The following is a 21,845-nucleotide window of genomic DNA, read 5'->3' on the forward strand; positions in this document are numbered from 1 at the left end:
GGCCCGGTGACCCTGCATGGCTGGAATGAGACCAGAGCCCTGTAATGCAGGGACAATTTCACTGGAAGTGCTAGTCCTCTGTGTCCTGAGTCAATAAAACACTATGTGCATGTGACGTGTATGCACACATGCTTCCTTCCATAACCAGTGAAGCACATTGTGTGTGATCATGGGGTCCATTCCGCCCTGCATTTGTCTGCCTGCACTGTCAGTCTCTGTGCAGCGCTGTCCAAGCCTCAGCCCCCCAGCCGGCTCACATAATAGGCCTAAGTGACCTTCACCCAGACCAGCACAGAGAGGATAATTGCAGTGCGTGAAAAGCGGTAGCTTTTGCAACTGGAGGGATAGTTAATTTGTTTAATCATCTGGAAAAGTTATGTGGGGGTTGGTGGAGTGCGGTGGGTGAAGGTTGTTGCAGTGATGCTTCTAGAGATAGTTGGGCAGCAACAGTTGGGTGTGGGCTTATCTAGGTACTCTGCTGCTCTCTTCACGATTAGCTGAATTAATTCACCTCACCATCCCCAAACACAAATAGGACTGTGAATAGGAGATTCTGCAGCTAATTTAGTTAATGGGTGTTTTATGCTTAGTCTGAAGCTACATCGGTCTCATTTATGAGCGAGGCTTCCAAGAATTCTCATCTTCCTAAAAGCTTCTGACAGCGTATTGTAATTTATGATACCCGATGAAGCGGTGTCCAAATGCCAAAATGTAGCAGCAGCTGCTGTAGGATTTATGTACTGAATAATATTGATGAACTGAACAGATGTAATGAGAAGACTGTTAGATGATATTTCTGTCCATGTTGTTGTTATATGACTCCTGCCATCTTGTTTGTAGGTGTTGGACCCAGAGCTGGAGATGGCTGACCATGCCTTCCCCCCTTCCTCCACACAACCCTCCACACTCAAGATCCAGGTAATGTTGAGCCCTTCTATCCTCGGTGGAAGGTGTGTGTGTGTGGAAAAAGGAATACAATTGCACTCACTACTGTAAGTTGCTCTGGATAAGAGCATCTGCTAAATGGCTCAAATGTAAATTGAGAAAGTCCCTGTCCCTTTGTTTGGGGCAATGCTGCAGCAAGGTCTCTGGATTTCTGAGCTTTCTCAGGCTTACTGTCCAGCTGTCCCATACTTACCCCTCAGTATGTTATAATTCCCTGTCTGTGTGTTGCAGGATAAGGAGATCCGGGCTGTGTTTCTGTGGCTGTTCGGCCAGCTGTTCCATGGCTATCGCTGGTGTTTGCACATCATCCGGATCCACCCTGAACCAGTCATCCGCTTCCATAAGGTACACATCACCTTCTATCTCTCTGAACTTTATTCCTAAGGTGATATATTGTGTTCATACAAGCCTGGAACTAACTACGGTCTTTATGAACACAATGGAATACATCACTTGAATGTGTGCCTGGAGGACAAAAACATTTTCCTCTAAACAGACCTGCAAACTGTTTTGAGTCTAACACTTAGAAAGGAAGAGTGGATCCCAAGAATCTCCTGCCTGACGAGTGTGTGTGTGTGTTCCTCCAGGCTGCATTCCTGGGCCAGAGGGCTCTGACTGAGGATGACTTCCTGATGAAGGTTCTGGATGGTATGGCATTCGCTGGGTTCATATCGGAGAGAGGGCCGCCTTACAGACCCACAGACCTGTTCGATGATGTGAGTACCCCCCCACATCTCCCCAATCAGTGGTAAAGATGTGAAGGAAAAAGCATTCTAACTTCCTGTTTGTCTTTTCCTGTGTCTACAGCTGATAGCCAATCAGGTGGAGCGTATTCGCCAGGAGGAGTGCAGCCCGCACAAAGTCATGAACCATATCAAGGAGCTGGCTGAGCAGCTCTTCAAAAATGTATGTTGTGCATAAAAAAATGAAAAACATGTTTATTGATTTTATTTATTGATGTAGGATCTTAATTTGATCACCATTTTGTTGCTTAGAATTTATGCTGATGAGCTTTGTGATTTGTGTAAAATTCCCTGAAAACTCACACTAATGTGGTTATTTTAACAGTATTGGCCGATTTTTAACGGCAGCATGGCATCACAGATAGTTTAAAAAAAAATTATAATAATGATGAAAGTATCCATTTTAGGCTCTTTTTAGACCTATACTGTACATGCCTCCTATAAGACCCTATGATCTGTGAACTGTATGTGATACAGACAACATCTTGGTGTCATTATATTCTTATAGTGTGTTTTAAAATATGGGGTATGTCTTGATTCATTTTTTTTTTTTTTAAGTACATTAATTTATTCAACATTTAAAACTACTATTCATATCTCAAAAGTACCCTTTTTGATTTTGTTTGTTTTAAGACATTATTTGGAACTATACTCTTAAAACAAAGTTTCCAGTGTGGGGTCTCTGCTACTTTTGAAGAAATTATCCATTTTATACATAGCAATTGACATAATGGGTCATTAATCAATCACAGCCTCATGTCGGATTGCACATTCAGCAAATCACCAGCAGAGGGAATTCCCTTTGAATTCATTTTCCCATTCATTGTGTTGGTAGTGCTCATAAAATGTATCATAACTTTAAAAGTAGCAGAGAGCCCACACTGGAAATGTGATGTACTTGTAGGCAATGTTCCCTCTATGCTCTGCGCGTGCACAGCTCCCCCGGGACTGCCACACAGAAGAAATATCAGCTCGCACAGAGAAGCACGAGATTGAACTTCACTCAACTTTTTAGTTTTCCCCTTTAGTTAACACTATCAACAAGTCAGTCCCATACTTTACACAGACTGGTGCGCCATAACCAATCAGAGCTGCAGTATCCCTGTATGCAAATAGATCATTGCCATATATGGATCTGTGCCATTCCCTTTTAACTGGACTGTGTTTACAGCATGAGTGGTAGTGAGTAGATGCACTTGTTTTGCATATGTCCAGGTGTGTACATTTGTTTGTATTCTTGGCTATTAAGTGAGTTATTAGCCCAGTTATAGCACATTTCTAGTCAGCAATGGTGGAGTGGTTGCTTCCTGCAAGAGCACAAAATGTGTGCGGTTGTAGACCTCTTTGAAAGCAAGTCAGATAAAGAGCTTTTTTTCTGTCTTAAATGGGCAGTGTAGTGTTTTGAGATGGGCTTTAATAAGCTAAGTAGCCAATAGGCAGAGGGTAGCATAATTTGTCTTATTCTGTGTTATAATGGTATGGGAATAATAATACATTTTATATCAAACACAACAGTTTCAGTCACCTTGTTGTCTGAAGGACAAGTGCATAAACAGGTTAATGGCAATCCCTACATATTTTGATTTTTTAGTCTCATGGAATGTATGTCTATGTTGAATACCACACATTAGCTGATACTGTTGGCTGAATGATAGAACAGCTATTTCCATGTTATATTGTTATGGGATGCATTTCCTCCATTGTTTTTGATGGTAGGCCACTCTGTTAGACCTATATTATGATCAAATAGCCACAGTAGCCTTCATGGCCACTTAACTGTATTTTAAACAAAGTACAGCCTCGGTGTTCACAGTAAACTTGCACTAGAAGTTGCACAGAATTTTCACAGCGTTCAAGTTTGCGCTCAGCAGACCTGAAATTTGTTAAGTGCCTACATTTTTAGGAGGTAACATTGCTTGTAGAGTATATTGTTTAAAACAATGTCTAAAAATGTTGAATAAATTAATGTGTAAAATTGTATTTCAGAAGGTATCATTACTCCATATTTTCAAGAACACTATAAGGAAGTTTAATGACACTAAGAGGTATGTCTGTATCATGTACGGATCATTGGGTCTTACAGGGGAGTCATGTACAGGTCTAAAAAGGGCCTTGAAATGTTCACTTTCAGGATTTTCTCAAAATGGTTTGTGTTACAATGTACGAAGAGTATCAACCACTCATCCTCCCAATAAAGTTTCTATGAACAATCTGAGATACCTAAAATATTTTCTGGCCATGCTGACATGCAATTGTCCTTTTGCACTTTTCATGTAGCCTACTTTTGGCCAGCTAATAGCCTAACCACCGATCAAGTAAACATTATGGACTAAGTGTTCAAATCCTATTGCTGCGACAATATAGGTCAAATTAAGATCCTCCATCTATGTAATGTAGTAACTAAAATAACAGGAGACCACTTACCTCTTTTCTTTGCCCTTTCTCCCCCTATAACTTTATGGTCGCTCACGTTTTATTCTCTCCCCATCAGGAGAACCCGTACCCTGCCGTGGCCATGCATAAGGTGCAGCGGCCAGCTGAGAGCCCTGGTCACAATGACCCCAAGAACTTGGCTATGTTCCCTCTGCTGGACGACGTTACGGTCCAGCTCTTCATCGACCATGCCGCCGCCAAGCTCCAGACCGCCCCGCCCGTGGTCAAGGCCGAGCTCAAAGGCATGGTGCCCTCCGGACCCCCACTGGGTGGGTGTGCCAAGCTGGTGGGAAAGACTGAGTGGAGGGGGTTGCTGGGGATAGTTTGGGCTGGGGGGTGGAGCAGCATAGGCATGAGATGGTGGGATTAAGTAGTGCAGTGAATGAATGGTTGAAAGACTGATGCAGACATTCCTATTGGGTTGTGGGTTAGAATTTAGCAGAGATGCCAACATGAGATTGTGTCTGATGGATTGGCTTGACGTCTGACGTAAAGAGGCTGATCCAGACACAGACAGGCCTCTAGACAGGCCTCCAGACAGGCCACTGTGTTAGTTAGGACAACCTCTGTGTGACCCATCTCTCAGCATGGGTTTAACTGAGCTGGATTCAGTGTAGCTTCAGTATAGACTCATGAGTGTGTCGGGTCCACCAAACAGGCCACTGTGTTCAGACCACCTCTGTGTGACACATCTATCTCTGTGTTGGTTTAATTGAGCTGGATTCAGTGTAGACTGATGAGTGTGATGTAATAACCGCTGAGTTGTGGTGTTCCTCCAGGAGACATTGTGGACAGGCATGGTCATGTCCTGGCTAACAGCGCTCGCAGGCTGGAGGTGGTCAGGAACTGCATTACCTACATATTTGACAACAAGATGCTGGAGGCCAAGAAGGTGAGAGACAAGGACACAATAGCATCTCAGTGCTCGGCCATTTTGGAATGATAAAGGTGTTAACAATTTATAGCTAGTTTAGAGGTCTGACCTACATGATAGTCTAGTGATTTAAAAAAAACATTTTAATTTTAATTTTTTTTCTTCCATCTCCTAATGTTGTCCTGTGTCTGCTGCCCCCCCCCCCAGCTGATGCCAGCGGTACTGCGGGCGCTGAAGGGCCGGGCGGCCAGGGTGTGTCTGACCCAGGAGCTCAACCAGCACGTCCTGCAGAACCGAGCTGTGCTGGACGACCAGCAGTTTGACTACATCGTCCGCATGATGAACTGCACCTTACAGGTACATGCCGAAGCCACAAAAAAAATTCTCTCTCCTCTTCTACACAAAGTTCTATTGTAGACCGCAGCACACAGTCGGGTTCAGTGCATAGAACGGCTGTATTGAAGGAGTTCCTAAAGAAATAACTAACTCCTTGGGACTTTTTCAAAACAGTACCATGCTACCTATTTTTACATTGCAATGGAGGCCTTTATATTTTCATAAGATCACACACTGAATAATGGAGCCTAATCGGTGGTGTGTTTGCATGGCTGACATTGAGATAGTATGGTGATGTTGACCTCTATTCTCCTACTCAGGACTGCTCCCACATGGATGAACACGGTATTGCAGCCATCCTCCTTCCCCTGGTCACGGCCTTCTGCAGGGTAAGTCACAAAAAACAAACAATCCCTATTCAACACAAAAGAAACAAATCATTGTCCTTTATCATAGCTTTAAAGTGGTCTGTTTCTAAAGCTTCTGTGTGGCCTTGTGTGTTTGTGTCTGGCAGAAACTAGGCGCGGGCATCACCCAGTTTGCCTACAGCTGTGTGCAGGAGCACATGGTGTGGACTAACATGCAGTTCTGGGAGGCCATGTTCTACAGTGATGTCCAGAACCACATCAGAGCCCTGTATCTGGAGGCAGACGGGGGGGAGCAGTCCATCGCTGTAAGAACAGACCCTACAATTACACAACAAGCAGAACCTTTTTAAGCTAACGCTCCTGTATATTAGTATTAAACACAGCAGTAAAAACACAACCGTGGCGTTTTCCTTGATAATGGTACTTAGTCTTTGGAGTACATCCATACATTGACCCCATCTGACCTTTCCATTTCCACCTCCCAGTCTCGCGGTCAGCAGGAGTCTGGTCCAGCAGCGGGAGGTCAGGAACTGCTGTGCGCTCTGGAGCTGGCGTCAGAGCAGAGCAGGCTGTGGCCCACGCTCAGCAAGGAGCAGCAGAGTGAGCGCGTGCAGAAAGAGGAGAGCACGGTGTTCAGCCAGGCCATCCACTACGCCAACCGCATGTCCTACCTACTGCTGCCCCTGGACACCAGCAAGAACCGCCTGCTCAACAGGTCCGGGATAGGGGATGTGGAGAGTGTTAGCAACAGCTACGTCACCAACAGGTACACCAACAGGTGGGGGACGTACACACACACACAACAACGAGGCACACACACGTGTACACACAGACAGAAAAACATACCCAACAGCTTTCTCACTAACAGACATGTTAAAAACAGCTTATCATACAGTGGGCAGCTTTGTAACATCTTACAGTGGAACCAGCAACAAACATATGCCTAGGGAAAAGACTTTAACATTGAAGTTCAAGCTCATATTGGTCGTTCCTAAGATGCCTTTGTTGTTTTTGTTTAGCATTGCTGGCAGCATGGCGGAGAGCTACGACACAGAGAGCGGCTTTGAGGACGCTGAGAGCTCTGACGTGGCCAACTCTGTGGTGCGATTTATCAACCGCTTCGTAGACAAAGTGTGTAACGAGAGTGGGGTGACCAACGAGCACCTCAAGGCACTACACACCATGATACCAGGTAGGAATCTCCATTTTGTGTTTTTGGTGCTCATGTTGTGAACTTTCCTTGACAGATCAGGGTTGTATTCATTAGGCACTTAATGGAAGAAAAAGGACTGCCGGGGAGGGATTCCCTGAACTTGTCCAATAAGAAATACTTGTTTTAGTTTTGCTACTGTGTTCCGTAATGAATATGACCCAGGTTTTCTCAAGAGTTCAAATTGTGTATTAGGAGAGAGTTTTAATCAGTTTCTCTCTCCCCCTCCTGTTGTTCCACAGACATCGTTCAGATGCACATCGAGACGCTGGATGCAGTCCACAGGGAGAGTAAGCGACTGCCACCGATCCAAAAGGTAACCAATTCCTTATTTTACGTTACGCTGGACAAAAGCCACGCAGAGCGCAGGCCAGCCCCGCCCAGGCCAGCCCCGCCCAACCCCCTCTCCACCAATCCTTGCAGCTCAGTGTCACAGTGCCACGCCCACGGCAGGTACGTCTGTCCCAGCGACAGCACCATTAGTGTGACTCACACTAATACGTCTGAGCAGTGCATGCTGGGTTGATGTAGTTCCCCTCCTCCTCTCAGTAGCCGGGGTCTCTTTCAGTTGGATCTAAATGGTAGAAAATGTTTTGAAACAGAGGAGGTACTACCTGACTTTGTCCAATACGAACAAGAATGTGGATTTTCTGTTTCATTACATTTTCTCCAGTTGGTGCCTATTGAACATGAACCCGGTAGATGACAACAGCCTGAGCAGTGCATGCTGGAGGTTGTAGTTCTCAGTGACCTGGTTGACTACAGCCTGTGTCACTGACTTGTGCCTTCAGACAGAAGGGTGCAGTTTGCTCTGGTTGTTTGGTGGAGTTTTCTGTCAGCAGTTGGAGAGGGATGGTAGCTTAGCATGGCATTATTGGCATGTCTGTTGTGTTAATGGCAACTAAGCAGGGTCCTAGCATATGCATCAACCAAGAGCACAGGGGTGCCCTGTATCAGATATCAGTCCAATTGGATCTCCCCTTTTGTGAGTTTTTTTGTGTTTATCCCATCTTATAATAACTCAGAGCGCATCACATTTGACCTGATCCCACCTCCCAGAATGCTCTAGATTTTTTTTCTGAGTGAGCGTTCATATCATATGAGTTCCAGTTAAATCCTCTCCCAATGAGCTGGACCCAGGGTATTAGCTGTTGCACAACAGATTATGAAATGGGTTACAAAACGAGTGCCTAAATTAATTTATGAGTTGAGCTGCTCTGTTTGGTGTCGTTGCCCCAGCGTAGGCCTCTCCAGGGTCGCTGGGGAAAGGAAATAATGTCAATGCCCTGAGCCAAATGGTCTATAGGTCTTTAACAGAAACTAGACCTGCCACTCTTCATACTTTGAATACCTCTCTATACATCCAAGAATGCTGTTAGATGATTTTGTGAGAACAATTTGAGAAAATATACAAATGGTTATAAACATGTTACCTCTTTCTAAGGGAAATTGCCATTATATGATACCAGTCTTAAGAGATTTGAATGGTTTCATATCCAACTTTATAAAAATAACCACATAAACGTGGCTGTATTTTCCCTTCTTGTTTTACTTGTTGAGCATCAGGGTTGTCTTTGCCAAGATCCCACCAGCCAACTGAGATTTAGGCAAGCCGTTTATGTTATGTAACATTAACAAAAATAACAAATTGAGGGCCTCCCAGGTGGCGCAGTGGTTAAGGGCGCTGTACTGCAGCGCCAGCTGTGCCACCAGAGACCCTGGGTTCGCGCCCAGGCTCTGTCGTAACCGGTCGTGACCCGGAGGTCAGTGGGGTCATCGCACACCAGCGACTCTAGTGGCGGGCCGGGCGCAGTGCGCTCTAACCAAGGTTGCCAGGTGCACAGTGTTTCCTCCGACACATGCGGCTGGCTTCCAGGTTGGATGCGCGCTGTTTTAAGAAGCAGTGCGGCTTGGTTGGGTTGTGTATCGGAGCCCGAGCCCGTGTGTCTCCCGCGACAACTCATCGGAGTTGTCGCGATGAGACAAGATGGTAGATACTAAAAACAATTGGATACCACGAAATTGGGGAGAAAAAGGGGTAAAATTCAACAAATAAAATAACAAATTGCAATCACATTTTAGTTTAGTTGATGTCTCTGTTTTCAACTGTCTGTCGTGTGATACATGCATCTGGATTGACTTTGTTGTGAATTTGCTCTAATTTAGTTTGAAGTATTGAGGATGGCTTATACATTTGAGTTCTGTTGGACATAGAGCACTAACAGCTCTTCTACTGTCTCTCTCCCCCTCATCCTTACCTACCATGTCCCGCTACTCAATCTGCTTACTTTCTCCTTCCATCAATTATCAACTCTTCTCGTTTCTTTACCTCACATCTACCTCTTCCTTCTCTTCCTCTGCCTGCCCTCTCTCTTCTTGTCCCCGATCTCTTCCCCCTTTCCTCTTCTTTCCTTCACTCCTCCCTCTCTCCGTGCTACAGCCCAAGCTTCTGAGGCCCATTCTTCTGGCGGGGGAGGAGCTGGTGATGGACGGCATGCGGGTGCACCTGATCTCAGACGGCCGGGAGGAGGCCACAGGGGCCTTGGGGGGTCCACCCCTCCTCCCTGCCGAGGGGGCCATCTTCCTCACCACCTATCGCCTCATCTTCAAGGGCACGCCTAATGACCCGCTGGGTAGGAGGGTGTTTAAAACACAAACATGCAAACACATGTTAGCAGTAAAACACACACACACTTTCTAACTAACCCTGAGTGTTGTTGCTGTGCAGTGGGTGAGCAGGTGGTGACTCGGTCGTTCCCCATCGCCTCCCTGACTAAGGAGAAGAGGATCTCTGTCAGTCTGTCCATGGACCAGTTCATACAGGAGGGTCTGCAGCTACGCTCCTGCACTTTCCAGGTACACCTCTACCCTCCGTCCTGCCACCCTCGTATCCATCACCCTACTGCCTAAACACTAGGCTCCTAGGCCTTCTCAACCCTGCTACCCCCCCACTCTCATTCTGCACCGAAACGCTCTCCATTTAAAATTTGACAGAACACTCATTCATTTGTGTTTTTCTGACACTCCTAATATCGTCCTCCTCCTGTAGCTGCTGAAGATAGCGTTTGATGAGGAGGTGGCGTCGGACCTGGCCGAAGTGTTCCGGAAGCACATGCACAAGCTCCGCTACCCACAGCACGTCCAGGGAACCTTCGCCTTCACCGTGGGCCAGAGTGGCAAGACGTTGGTCGAACACAAGACCAAGGACAAGAACCAGTCAATAAAGTAAGACGAGACCAATAGAACACCCACACACACACACGTCAGCCACAAGAACCCAAAACAACACTAAAAGGAAACAGGAAGAGCATACACACGCCAAACACATTTCAACACACATCAGCGTTGTATAAAACGTCAGTACCGTTCCAGTTTTATCGTCAGTCAGCAGATTATTGTTAATGAGAGAGTGTAAATCTGTAAGACGTTTCACACCTCTCCCATCCTCCAGGTCAAGTACAGAACATCCAATTAAAAAGCGCTTATTCACTAAAGGATGTGGGTCACAAATGACACCCCTGCACTGTAATGTGAGCTGAATATCAGGCCTGCCCCAAGCAGCAGCCTCTGGAGATATAGTAGCCCACATTATTGCCCTACATTTCATAGCCATCCTGACAGTTTAGAATATATCCAAAACGTGGGCGTTTTTATCTGACGGTCTCTGATTTAAAGTCAGTGTTTGGTGTGATGTATTAATTAAACCGGATTCATAGACCTTCTGCTTGCGAGTGTAAGTGCTTCAGTGAGTGTGAACCCTTGTTCTTGTGTAACCACAAATGGTCCATATAGCATGCAGACTGTTTAGTTATGCTGGCTGCACACGGACTTATTCCAGGCAGGGTCAGTACAGAGGAATGCAGCTTCACATCCTACACTCTATTCTGTCCACTGTTACTGCCAGTAGACCCCCAGAGTTCCCTTTTGCTTTATCATCATCCCCCCCCTCTCTCTCCCCCGTCAGCAGTGAGCAGGCTCAACTAGCACTCTTTTAATGCATTCATTAGCTTTAATTCTGCATACAGACTACCGTCGAGTCTGCATTAGGGATGTGCCTTGGATTTAATGGGCTGGTTAATTAAACTTCTAAGTACCTAGTCAGTGCATTTGTAAGTTTTACATTTCTAACCAGGGTTGTATTCACTTGACATGAAATGGAAGCAAACAGGCCAAAACAGGGACATGTGATATAAACTTGTTCAATAAGAAACTCTTGTTTTCATTTTCTGTTGCAAAGTGTTTTGCTATGGTGTGCCCAAATGAATGTGACCCAGGAAGTAGGAGTCATAAAGTTTAGCTTTAACTGAAGTTAACTGTTTTGAACTCTTATACATCTCTCTCTTCCCTCTCTACTCATCCTCTTCCCTTTTCTCCCTCCACCCTTCCAAAGAACACTTTCTAAAAACTTGGTAAAGAGCGCCAAGAGGACGATCGGTCGACAGTATGTGACCCGGAAGAAGTACTCACCTCCCACCTGGGAGAACAGGAGCAGCCTGCAGTCAGAGCTGGACGAGGATGAGCTCTCCGGTAGGACATGGTGTTGTAGCAACGTCAAGGTTTAGGGCGGCATTTTGACTTAAGATCCACACACTCCCATTGACATAAATACATGTTTTATGTAAAAGTCTTGAGTTGCTGTTTAACTTTCAGCAATTAAAATGTTGAATGTTCTTTACAGTGTTTGACCTGATGCAGTAGACCAGTGTACACTGTCTCTGACTGTCTGTGTGTCTGCTACAGTCTCAGAGGAGTTGGACCAGGGCTCCCTCACCCTCTCTTCCACCATCCGCTCCTCGGATAGACAGACCATGAGCAACGTGGTGGAGCGCGCCTGTTGCCGTGACTACCAGCGGCTAGGACTGGGCACGCTCAGTAACAGCCTAACGCGCTCCAAGAACGAGCCCTTCCGCATCTCCACCGTCAACCGCATGTACACCGTCTGCAGGAGGTAAGTTCACGGTCCAACTGCAGATAGAACATGTTTTTACGACGGGTTCACCGTCAAATCTGTGACTCCCAAAATACACGTCCCTTCGATACTCTTCGTTTATAGGGAATCTCAATTGCATGTGGTAGGTTTATGGTCAAACCTTTTGTGGACCGTGTTTCAAGTAACTTCCTGAGTTTAGTCTCCAAGTTTTGGATTCTGGTTGAATGTACACGTTTGATTTTGACATTTATATAGATCAACATTGTCGTTTTACTTTGATGCTACTTGATATGCAGAGTGGGCCTATGAACAAACTTTATTTAAACACATGACATCTTGTGGTCATGACATTCTGAGGTGACATGAACAGAATGTCATCTCGATCCTGACTCCCTCTGCTCTCTCTATCTGTGTGTGTGTGTGTGTGTTACCAGTTACCCCGGCCTGTTGATCGTGCCCCAGAGCATCCCAGACTCCACCATCCAGCGCATCTCCCGCTGTTACAGACAGAACCGTTTCCCTGTGGTGTGCTGGAGGAACTCTCGTACCAAGGCTGTGCTGCTGCGCTCTGCAGGCCTCCATGCTAAGGGAGTGGTGGGCTTCTTCAAGTCCCCCAATGCCACCAGCGCCGGTACGACACACACTAAAAATGAGTTAGATGGTGTCTTTAAGGGAATGACTGGGGATGTTGGGCTTTGTTTAGAAATAATAAAACACGCCAAACCACTCCAAAGCCAGCTACAGTTGAAGTTGGAAGTTTACATACATTTAGGTTGGAGTTAATTAAACTTGTTTTTCAACCACTCCACAAATTTCTTGTTAACAAACTATAGTTTTGGCAAGTCTGTTAGGAAATGTACTTTATACATCAAATCAAATCAAATCAAATTTTATTTGTCACATACACATGGTTAGCAGATGTTAATGCGAGTGTAGCGAAATGCTTGTGCTTCTAGTTCCGACAATGCAGTAATAACGAGCAAGTAATCTAACTAACAATTCCAAAAAAAAACTACTGTCATACACAGTGTAAGGGGATAAAGAATATGTACATAAGGATATATGAATGAGTGATGGTACAGAGCAGCATAGGCAAGATACAGTAGATGATATCGAGTACAGTATATACATATGAGATAAGTATGTAAACCAAGTGGCATAGTTAAAGTGGCTAGTGATACATGTATTACATAAGGATGCAGTCGATGATATAGAGTACAGTATCAACGTATGCATATGAGATGAACAATGTAGGGTAAGTAACATTATATAAGGTAGCATTGTTTAAAGTGGCTAGTGATATATTTACATCATTTCCCATCAATTCCCATGATTAAAGTGGCTGGAGTAGAGTCAGTGTCATTGACAGTGTGTTGGCAGTAGCCACTCAATGTTAGTGGTGGCTGTTTAACAGTCTGATGGCCTTGAGATAGAAGCTGTTTTTCAGTCTCTCGGTCCCAGCTTTGATGCACCTGTACTGACCTCGCCTTCTGGATGGCAGCGGGGTGAACAGGCAGTGGCTCGGGTGGTTGATGTCCTTGATGATCTTTATGGCCTTCCTGTAGCATCGGGTGGTGTAGGTGTCCTGGAGGGCAGGTAGTTTGCCCCCGGTGATGCGTTGTGCAGACCTCACTACCCTCTGGAGAGCCTTACGGTTGAGGGCGGTGCAGTTGCCATACCAGGCGGTGATACAGCCCGCCAGGATGCTCTCGATTGTGCATCTGTAGAAGTTTGTGAGTGCTTTTGGTGACAAGCCGAATTTCTTCAGCCTCCTAAGGTTGAAGAGGCGCTGCTGCGCCTTCCTCACGATGCTGTCTGTGTGAGTGGACCAATTCAGTTTGTCTGTGATGTGTATGCCGAGGAACTTAAAACTTGCTACCCTCTCCACTACTGTTCCATCGATGTGGATGGGGGTGTTCCCTCTGCTGTTTCCTGAAGTCCACAATCATCTCCTTAGTTTTGTTGACGTTGAGTGTGAGGTTATTTTCCTGACACCACACTCCGAGGGCCCTCACCTCCTCCCTGTAGGCCGTCTCGTCGTTGTTGGTGATCAAGCCTACCACTGTTGTGTCGTCCGCAAACTTGATGATTGGGTTGGAGGCGTGCATGGCCACGCAGTCGTGGGTGAACAGGGAGTACAGGAGAGGGCTCAGAACGCACCCTTGTGGGGCCCCAGTGTTGAGGATCAGCGGGGAGGAGATGTTGTTGCCTACCCTCACCACCTGGGGGCGGCCCGTCAGGAAGTCCAGTACCCAGTTGCACAGGGCGGGGTCGAGACCCAGGGTCTCGCCCTTGATGACGAGCTTGGAGGGTACTATTGTGTTGAATGCCGAGCTGTAGTCGATGAACAGCATTCTCACATAGGTATTCCTCTTGTCCAGATGGGTTAGGGCAGTGTGCAGTGTGGTTGAGATTGCATCGTCTGTGGACCTATTTGGGCGGTAAGCAAATTGGAGTGGGTCAAGGGTGTCAGGTAGGGTGGAGGTGATATGGTCCTTGACTAGTCTCTCAAAGCACTTCATGATGACGGATGTGAGTGCTACGGGCGGTAGTCGTTTAGCTCAGTTACCTTAGCTTTCTTGGGAACAGGAACAATGGTGGCCCTCTTGAAGCATGTGGGAACAGCAGACTGGTATAGGGATTGATTGAATATGTCCGTAAACACACCGGCCAGCTGGTCTGCGCATGCTCTGAGGGCGCGGCTGGGGATGCCGTCTGGGCCTGCAGCCTTGCGAGGGTTAACACGTTTAAATGTCTTACTCACTTCGGCTGCAGTGAAGGAGAGACCGCATGTTTCCGTTGCAGGCCGTGTCAGTGGCACTGTATTGTCCTCAAAGCGGGCAAAAAAGTTATTTAGTCTGCCTGGGAGCAAGACATCCTGGTCCGTGACTGGGCTGGGTTTCTTCCTGTAGTCCGTGATTGACTGTAGACCCTGCCACATACCTCTTGTGTCTGAGCCGTTGAATTGAGATTCTACTTTGTCTCTGTACTGGCGCTTAGCTTGTTTGATAGCCTTGCGGAGGGAATAGCTGCACTGTTTGTATTCAGTCATGTTACCAGACACCTTGCCCTGATTAAAAGCAGTGGTTCGTGCCTTCAGTTTCACACGAATGCTGCCATCAATCCACGGTTTCTGGTTAGGGAATGTTTTAATCGTTGCTATGGGAACGACATCTTCAACGCACGTTCTAATGAACTCGCACACCGTATCAGCGTATTCGTCAATGTTGTTGTCTGACGCAATACGAAACATCTCCCAGTCCACGTGATGGAAGCAGTCTTGGAGTGTGGAGTCAGCTTGGTCGGACCAGCGTTGGACAGACCTCAGCGTGGCACATGACACAAGACACAAGTTAAATTTTTTTTTTAAAATTTTTTTTATATACAATTGTTTACAGATATTTAACTTATAATTCACTGTATCACAATTCCAGTGGGTCAGAAGTTAACAGCTTGGAAAATTCCAGAACATGATTTCATGGCTTTTGAAGCTTCTGATAGGCTAATTGACATCATTTGAGTCAATTGGAGGTGTACCTGTGGATGTATTTCAAGGCCTACCTTCAAACTCAGTGCCTCTTTGTTTGACGACATGGGAAAATCAAAAGAAATCAGCTAAGACCTCAGAAAAATAATTGTAGACCTCCAAGTCTGGTTCATCCTTGGGAGCAATTTCCAAACGCCTGAAGGTACCACATTCATCTGTACAAACAATAGTACGCAAGTATAAACACCATGGGACCACACAGCCATCATACCGCTCAGAAAGGAGATGCGTTCTGTCTCCTAGAGATGAACGTACTTTGGTGCGAAAAGTGCAAATCAATCCCAGAACAGCAGCAATGGACCTTGTGAAGATGCTGGAGGAAACCGGTATATATCCACAGTAATACGCTATATTGACGTAACCTGAATGGCCGCTCGGCAAGGAAGAAGCCACTGCTCCAAAACCACCATAAAAAGCCAGATTACGGTATGGCACATGGGGACAAAGATTGTACTTTTTGGAGAAATGTCTTTGGTCTGATGAAACAAAAATAGAACTGTTTGGCCATAATGATCATCGTTATGTTTGGAGGAAAAGGGGGAGGCTTGCAAACCGAAGAACCTCATCCCAACCGTGAAGCACAGGGTTGGCAGTTGTTGGGGTGCTTTGTTGCAGGAGGGACTGGTGCACTTCACAAAATAGATGGCATCATGAGGGAGGAAAATTAAGTGGATATATTGAAGCAACATCTCAAGACATCAGTCAGGAAGTTAAAGCTTGGTCGCAAATGGATCTTCCAAATGGACAATGACCCCAAGCATACTTCCAAAGTTGTGGCAAAATGGCTTAAGGACAACAAAGTCAAGGTATTTGAGTGGCCATCACAAAGCCCTGACCTCAATCCTATAGAAAATTTGTGGGCAGAACTGAAAAAGCATGTGCGAGCAAGGAGGCTTACAAACCTTACAAGCTGAAATAAATCATTCTCTCTACTATTATTCTGACATTTCGCATTCTTAAAATAGTGGTGATCCTAACTGACCTAAAACAGGGATTTTTTTACATGGATTAAACGTTAGGAATTGTGAAACTGAGTTTAAATGTATTTGGCTAAGGTGTATGTAAACTTCTGACTTCAACTGTATATCAGTAGCAATTTAATGTGGTAGTATAAGTCTCAACTCATCGGAAACAATGAGCAAATAGACAAACACTTTAGATGCATTGAAATGCACAGCTCATGTCCCTTATAGCTTGAGCAGCATTTTTTAGTCTTCAGCATTTTATACCCAGCATGCAAAGCTGCATAAACCAGTGGTGATGGACAGTTGTGACCCTTCCCCAGGCCCCTCCCAGGCCGACTCGACCAGCCTGGAGCAGGAGAAGTACATGCAGGCGATCATCAGCTCCATGCCCTCCTACTGTGAGCCCAGTGGCAGGAACACGCTCGGCGGCTTCACCTCCACTCACATGAGCACCTCCGGTAGGACACACACATACACATCAGGGTTTCCGTTAGCCAGTAATAGCCGGCTTTTGTCCCCAAAAAATGTACGAGAAGACGATAAATTGGCACCAGACAGTTGTCCCACAAAAAATAGCATAATCCCATTTCAAAATACTGCTATTTAGCCTATTCGTTGCTGGAAATACCAGTCAATGGAAATACATTTGACCAGTCATGCTTATCGGTCTATAGGTTCATTTGAATAATTTCATGGAATTAAATTGACATGTGTTTATTTTCTTTAGTCGTTATGTTTCTTATTTATCACACACACATACAGATACAGAGCTTTTCTTTGTTGGAATGTGTTAAACAGCGCCAGAGCTTTTATAAGCCCAATCATCGCACACAATTTTAAATGCAATTACGTGTTAACTGTTTTGATAACCAGCATTAAAGTGCTACTATTTTTATTTCAAGTGCTTAGGCAACTGAAGGCATGATTCAGAAGGTCACACACCACTTTAGAATGTGAGCTGGAGATGGTATTCTGAAAACATACACTTAATTGAGTGAAACTTTAATGTTTAACTTCATATTATGAGGCATGTCTTACCTTGCTTCAATGTAGCTGAGCCAAAATCTGTTCCTGTAAACGTGGAGGCATTTCTTTTATAAAGACTTCCCAATGCCAATGAAACAAGTAGCCTCATTTTCTATTGGTTTTCAAATCAACTTTCTTTCATTGTCCAGTAACCAAAAACACAATCCTAATCATATTAGCAATCCATGCTAGACGTTGCATCTTTAGTGCATCTTCAGTGAGGCTCATGCATCTGTGCATGAGCCTCACTGCTTTTAATTTTGATGTACTGGTTGGATGAATTTGGGATCTATCGTCCCACAATTGTCCCAGTCTGTTTGGAATAGGCCATTTCTTTCTAGCACAGAACGACAAGCTGACAAATAGAATAGGTAAAATGTTCTACAATGGCGAACAGTAGATTGACATAGGCTAGTGATTTTCTTGTTCCTTATTTGTCTTGTTAGCTCAGGAAAAGTGAATGTGGACTGTTATTCTAACATCAAGTGCACTTCGGAAGGACACGAGCCATTGCATCCTCGAGTTGCATGTTCTGTTAAGTGCCTTATCATAATCAAAATTATATAGGTCTGGTACATTTCTCAAATGTTCGTTGAATTATGCTGTCGATCAAATGTCCAGCGCCACATTTTCCTAAAGGAAACCCTGAAACACATACACTCTCTCATAAGCCAGAGTTTGACTCTTAACTTGTTTTTTAAATTTATTTTACCTTTATTTAACCAGGCAAGTCAGTTAAGAACAAATTCTTATTTTGAATGACTGCCTGGGAACAGTGGGTTAACTGCATGTTCAGGGGCAGAACGACAGATTTGTACCTGGTCAGCTCGGGGGTTTGAACTTGCAACCTTCCGGTTACTAGTCCAACGCTCTAACCACTAGGCTACCCTGCCTTGTGTCTATCTCCAGACTCGTCAGATAAGCTGAGGCAGCCTAAGATCGGAGCTCTGATGAAACAGGTGATGGGAGGCAAGGAGGACGTACCTGGAACCTTCAGCCGCGGAGGTGAGATTGTGGTTTTTTACAGTGTTTGTATGTGGTTGTGTTACTTGCGTCAATTAGTTAATTGAAACCTCCTTTGCAAGGAATTTCTAGGTTTGGTTTGTGATTGTATTGTGGCTTGCCCTACAATTACATGCCAAAGAACGGTCACTGGAACGAATTGACATGCGAGTGTGTTTTAACCCAAAGAGGTGGTTATGTTACCTGAATAATAACTCCTCTCCATAGCTTATCCATATTTGGGCATGTGTGTATGTATAGCTATGTGAAACCATCTCTCCCTATGGTCTATGGTCTATGGTGTTGGTTAACGGGCATCATCTCTGTGTCATTTGACCTCAGCTCTGGGTCAAAGGGCGAGGGTCATCTCCCTCTCTCAGCCCAGAGTTTCAGGCAAGGTCAGAAACCCCCCTGGAGGTACAGTATGCACCGACCCCTAGCTCCCCAATCTAACCAATCAGGCCTCTTAACAGTGATGTCTGTCTTTGTTGGCTGGTGCCCCCGCCTGTCGGTCCCTCTTTCCCTGTGATGTCCTTGTGTGTGTCTCTCTCTCTCTCAGGACTAACCTTTTGTTGTCCAATCTCTTTGTTGGCGAGATTCTCTTCTTCTTTCTAGGCATCTGTTTGCATGCTTTTCTAGTGGGCCGTCGACTCTACACACACTGCTGCAGATCGTCCTGTTTGTCCATGTTTCTGTTCTGTGTTTGATTACTACTGTGTGCTGTGAGTGGTCTGATGACTCGTGTTTTTCCAGTGTTAGGTTTGGAGCATCATTTTCACATATAGTCTATTTAGCTAAATAGATGAGTCTTACTATAGTAGTTCAATTATTTATATTTTATCAGCATGGCTTTCAGTTAGTCTAGTGGTATAAAGTACAATGACTGTATGTGTCACTGCATAAATGGCTTGTGTGTGTTGATAATGTCAAACTTGGAGGGAGGATTGGAGAATGCATACTGTATGTATGTGATAACCCCCTCTAAAACCTCTACCTGTATGTATGTGATAACCCCCTCTAAAACCTCTACCTGTATGTGTGTGATAACCCCCTCTAAAACCTCTACCTGTATGTGTGTGATAACCCCCTCTAAAACCTCTACCTGTATGTGTGTGATAACCCCTCTAAAACCTCTACCTGTATGTATGTGATAACCCCTCTAAAACCTCTACCTGTATGTGTGTGATAACCCCTCTAAAACCTCTACCTGTATGTGTGTGATAACCCCTCTAAAACCTCTACCTGTGTGTGTGATAACCCCTTTAAAACCTCTACCTGTATTTGTCTGATAACCCCCTAAAACCTCTATCTGTATGCGTCTGATAACACCCTCTAAAACCTCTACCTGTATGTCTGATAACACCCTCTAAAACCTCTACCTGTATGTGTCTGATAACACCTTCTAAAACCTCTACCTGTGTGTGTCTGATAACACCCTCTAAAACCTCTACCTGTGTGTGTCTGATAACCCCCTCTAAAACCTCTACCTGTGTGTGTCTGATAACCCCTCTAAAACCTCTATCTGTGTGCGTCTGATAACACCCTCTAAAACCTCTACCTGTGTGCGTCTGATAACACCCTCTAAAACCTCTACCTGTGTGCGTCTGATAACCCCCTCTAAAACCTCTACCTGTGTGTGTCTGATAACCCCCTCTAAAACCTCTACCTGTGTGTGTGTGTGTGGGATAACCCCCTCTAAAACCTCTACATGTGTGTGTGTGTGGGATAACCCCCTCTAAAACCTCTACCTGTGTGTGTGTGTGTGTGGGATAACCCCTCTAAAACCTCTACCTGTGTGTGTGTGTGGGATAACCCCTCTAAAACCTCTACCTGTGTGTGTGTGTGGGATAACCCCTCTAAAACCTCTACCTGTGTGTGTGTGTGGGATAACCCCTCTAAAACCTCTACCTGTGTGTGTGTATTTGATAACCCTCTCTAAAACCTCTACCTGTGTGTGTGTCTGATAACCCCCCCCTCTAAAACCTCTACCTGTGTGTGTGTGTGTCTGATAACCCCCTCTAAAACCTCTACCTGTGTGTGTGTGTGTCTGATAACCCCTCTAAAACCTCTACCTGTGTGTGTGTGTGTGTGTCTGATAACCCCTCTAAAACCTCTACCTGTGTGTGTGTGTGTGTCTGATAACCCCTCTAAAACCTCTACCTGTGTGTGTGTGTCTGATAACCCCCTCTAAAACCTCTACCTGTGTGTGTGTGTCTGATAACCCCTCTAAAACCTCTACCTGTGTGTGTGTGTCTGATAACCCCCTCTAAAACCTCTACCTGTGTGTGTGTGTGTGTGGGATAACCCCTCTAAAACCGCTACCTGTGTGTGTGTGTGGGATAAAACCCTACCTAAAAACCGCTACCTGTGTGTGTGTGTCTGATAACCCCTCTAAAACCTCTACCTGTGTGTGTGTGTCTGATAACCCCCTCTAAAACCTCTACCTGTGTGTGTGTGTGTGTCTGATAACCCCCTCTAAAACCTCTACCTGTGTGTGTCTGATAACCCCTCTAAAACCTCTACCTGTGTGTGTGTGTGTCTGATAACCCCCTCTAAAACCTCTACCTGTGTGTGTGTGTGTGTGTGTGTCTGATAACCCCTCTAAAACCTCTACCTGTGTGTGTGTGTGTCTGATAACCCCCTCTAAAACCTCTACCTGTGTGTGTGTGTGCGATAACCCCCCCTCTAAAACCTCTACCTGTGTGTGTGTGTGTGTGTGTGGGATAACCCCTCTAAAACCTCTACCTGTGTGTGTGTGGGATAACCCCTCTAAAACCTCTACCTGTGTGTGTGTGTGGGATAACCCCCCCCTCTAAAACCTCTACCTGTGTGTGTGTGTGTGCGATAACCCCTCTAAAACCTCTACCTGTGTGTGTGTGTGTGTGTGTGTGTGGGATAACCCCTCTAAAACCTCTACCTGTGTGTGTGTGTGGGATAACCCCTCTAAAACCGCTACCTGTGTGTGTGTGTGGGATAACCCCTCTAAAACCTCTACCTGTGTGTGTGTCTGATAACCCCTCTAAAACCTCTACCTGTGTGTGTGTGTGTCTGATAACCCCCTCTAAAACCTCTACCTGTGTGTGTGTGTGTCTGATAACCCTCTAAAACCTCTACCTGTGTGTGTCTGATAACCCCCTCTAAAACCTCTACCTGTGTGTGTGTGTGTGTCTGATAACCCCCTCTAAAACCTCTACCTGTGTGTGTGTGTGTGTGTGTGTGTCTGATAACCCCTCTAAAACCTCTACCTGTGTGTGTGTGTGTCTGATAACCCCCTCTAAAACCTCTACCTGTGTGTGTCTGATAACCCCTCTAAAACCTCTACCTGTGTGTGTGTGTGTCTGATAATCCCCTCTAAAACCTCTACCTGTGTGTGTGTGTGTGGGATAACCCCTCTAAAACCTCTACCTGTGTGTGTGTGTGTGTGGGATAACCCCCTCTAAAACCTCTACCTGTGTGTGTGTGTGTG

The 21,845-nt window shown here is 45.4% G+C and overlaps 1 protein-coding gene across 10 annotated transcripts in view; it reads left to right on the forward strand.

The window, feature by feature from the left end:
* sbf1 (SET binding factor 1) overlaps positions 1 to 21,845 on the forward strand; it is an 81,164-nt gene that overhangs the window by 47,993 nt on the left and 11,326 nt on the right. For 6 of the 10 annotated variants that reach the window (XM_042300311.1, XM_042300313.1, XM_042300314.1 and 3 more), the window contains 21 exons: positions 841 to 918; positions 1,177 to 1,290; positions 1,533 to 1,661; positions 1,753 to 1,851; positions 4,180 to 4,390; positions 4,901 to 5,013; positions 5,203 to 5,352; positions 5,652 to 5,720; positions 5,846 to 6,004; positions 6,185 to 6,477; positions 6,719 to 6,891; positions 7,152 to 7,225; positions 9,350 to 9,542; positions 9,638 to 9,765; positions 9,959 to 10,134; positions 11,300 to 11,436; positions 11,650 to 11,857; positions 12,274 to 12,470; positions 16,672 to 16,809; positions 18,287 to 18,382; positions 18,722 to 18,796. In XM_042300311.1, the coding sequence (XP_042156245.1) occupies positions 841 to 918; positions 1,177 to 1,290; positions 1,533 to 1,661; positions 1,753 to 1,851; positions 4,180 to 4,390; positions 4,901 to 5,013; positions 5,203 to 5,352; positions 5,652 to 5,720; positions 5,846 to 6,004; positions 6,185 to 6,477; positions 6,719 to 6,891; positions 7,152 to 7,225; positions 9,350 to 9,542; positions 9,638 to 9,765; positions 9,959 to 10,134; positions 11,300 to 11,436; positions 11,650 to 11,857; positions 12,274 to 12,470; positions 16,672 to 16,809; positions 18,287 to 18,382; positions 18,722 to 18,796 (3,010 nt within the window). The remainder of the gene's footprint in view (positions 1 to 840; positions 919 to 1,176; positions 1,291 to 1,532; positions 1,662 to 1,752; positions 1,852 to 4,179; positions 4,391 to 4,900; positions 5,014 to 5,202; positions 5,353 to 5,651; positions 5,721 to 5,845; positions 6,005 to 6,184; positions 6,478 to 6,718; positions 6,892 to 7,151; positions 7,226 to 9,349; positions 9,543 to 9,637; positions 9,766 to 9,958; positions 10,135 to 11,299; positions 11,437 to 11,649; positions 11,858 to 12,273; positions 12,471 to 16,671; positions 16,810 to 18,286; positions 18,383 to 18,721; positions 18,797 to 21,845) is intronic. The other 4 variants (XM_042300312.1, XM_024377129.2, XM_042300315.1 and 1 more) reach the window with 3 other exon arrangements.

Source organism: Oncorhynchus tshawytscha, linkage group LG17 (assembly GCF_018296145.1).
Source record: "Oncorhynchus tshawytscha isolate Ot180627B linkage group LG17, Otsh_v2.0, whole genome shotgun sequence".
NCBI lineage: Eukaryota > Metazoa > Chordata > Actinopteri > Salmoniformes > Salmonidae > Oncorhynchus > Oncorhynchus tshawytscha.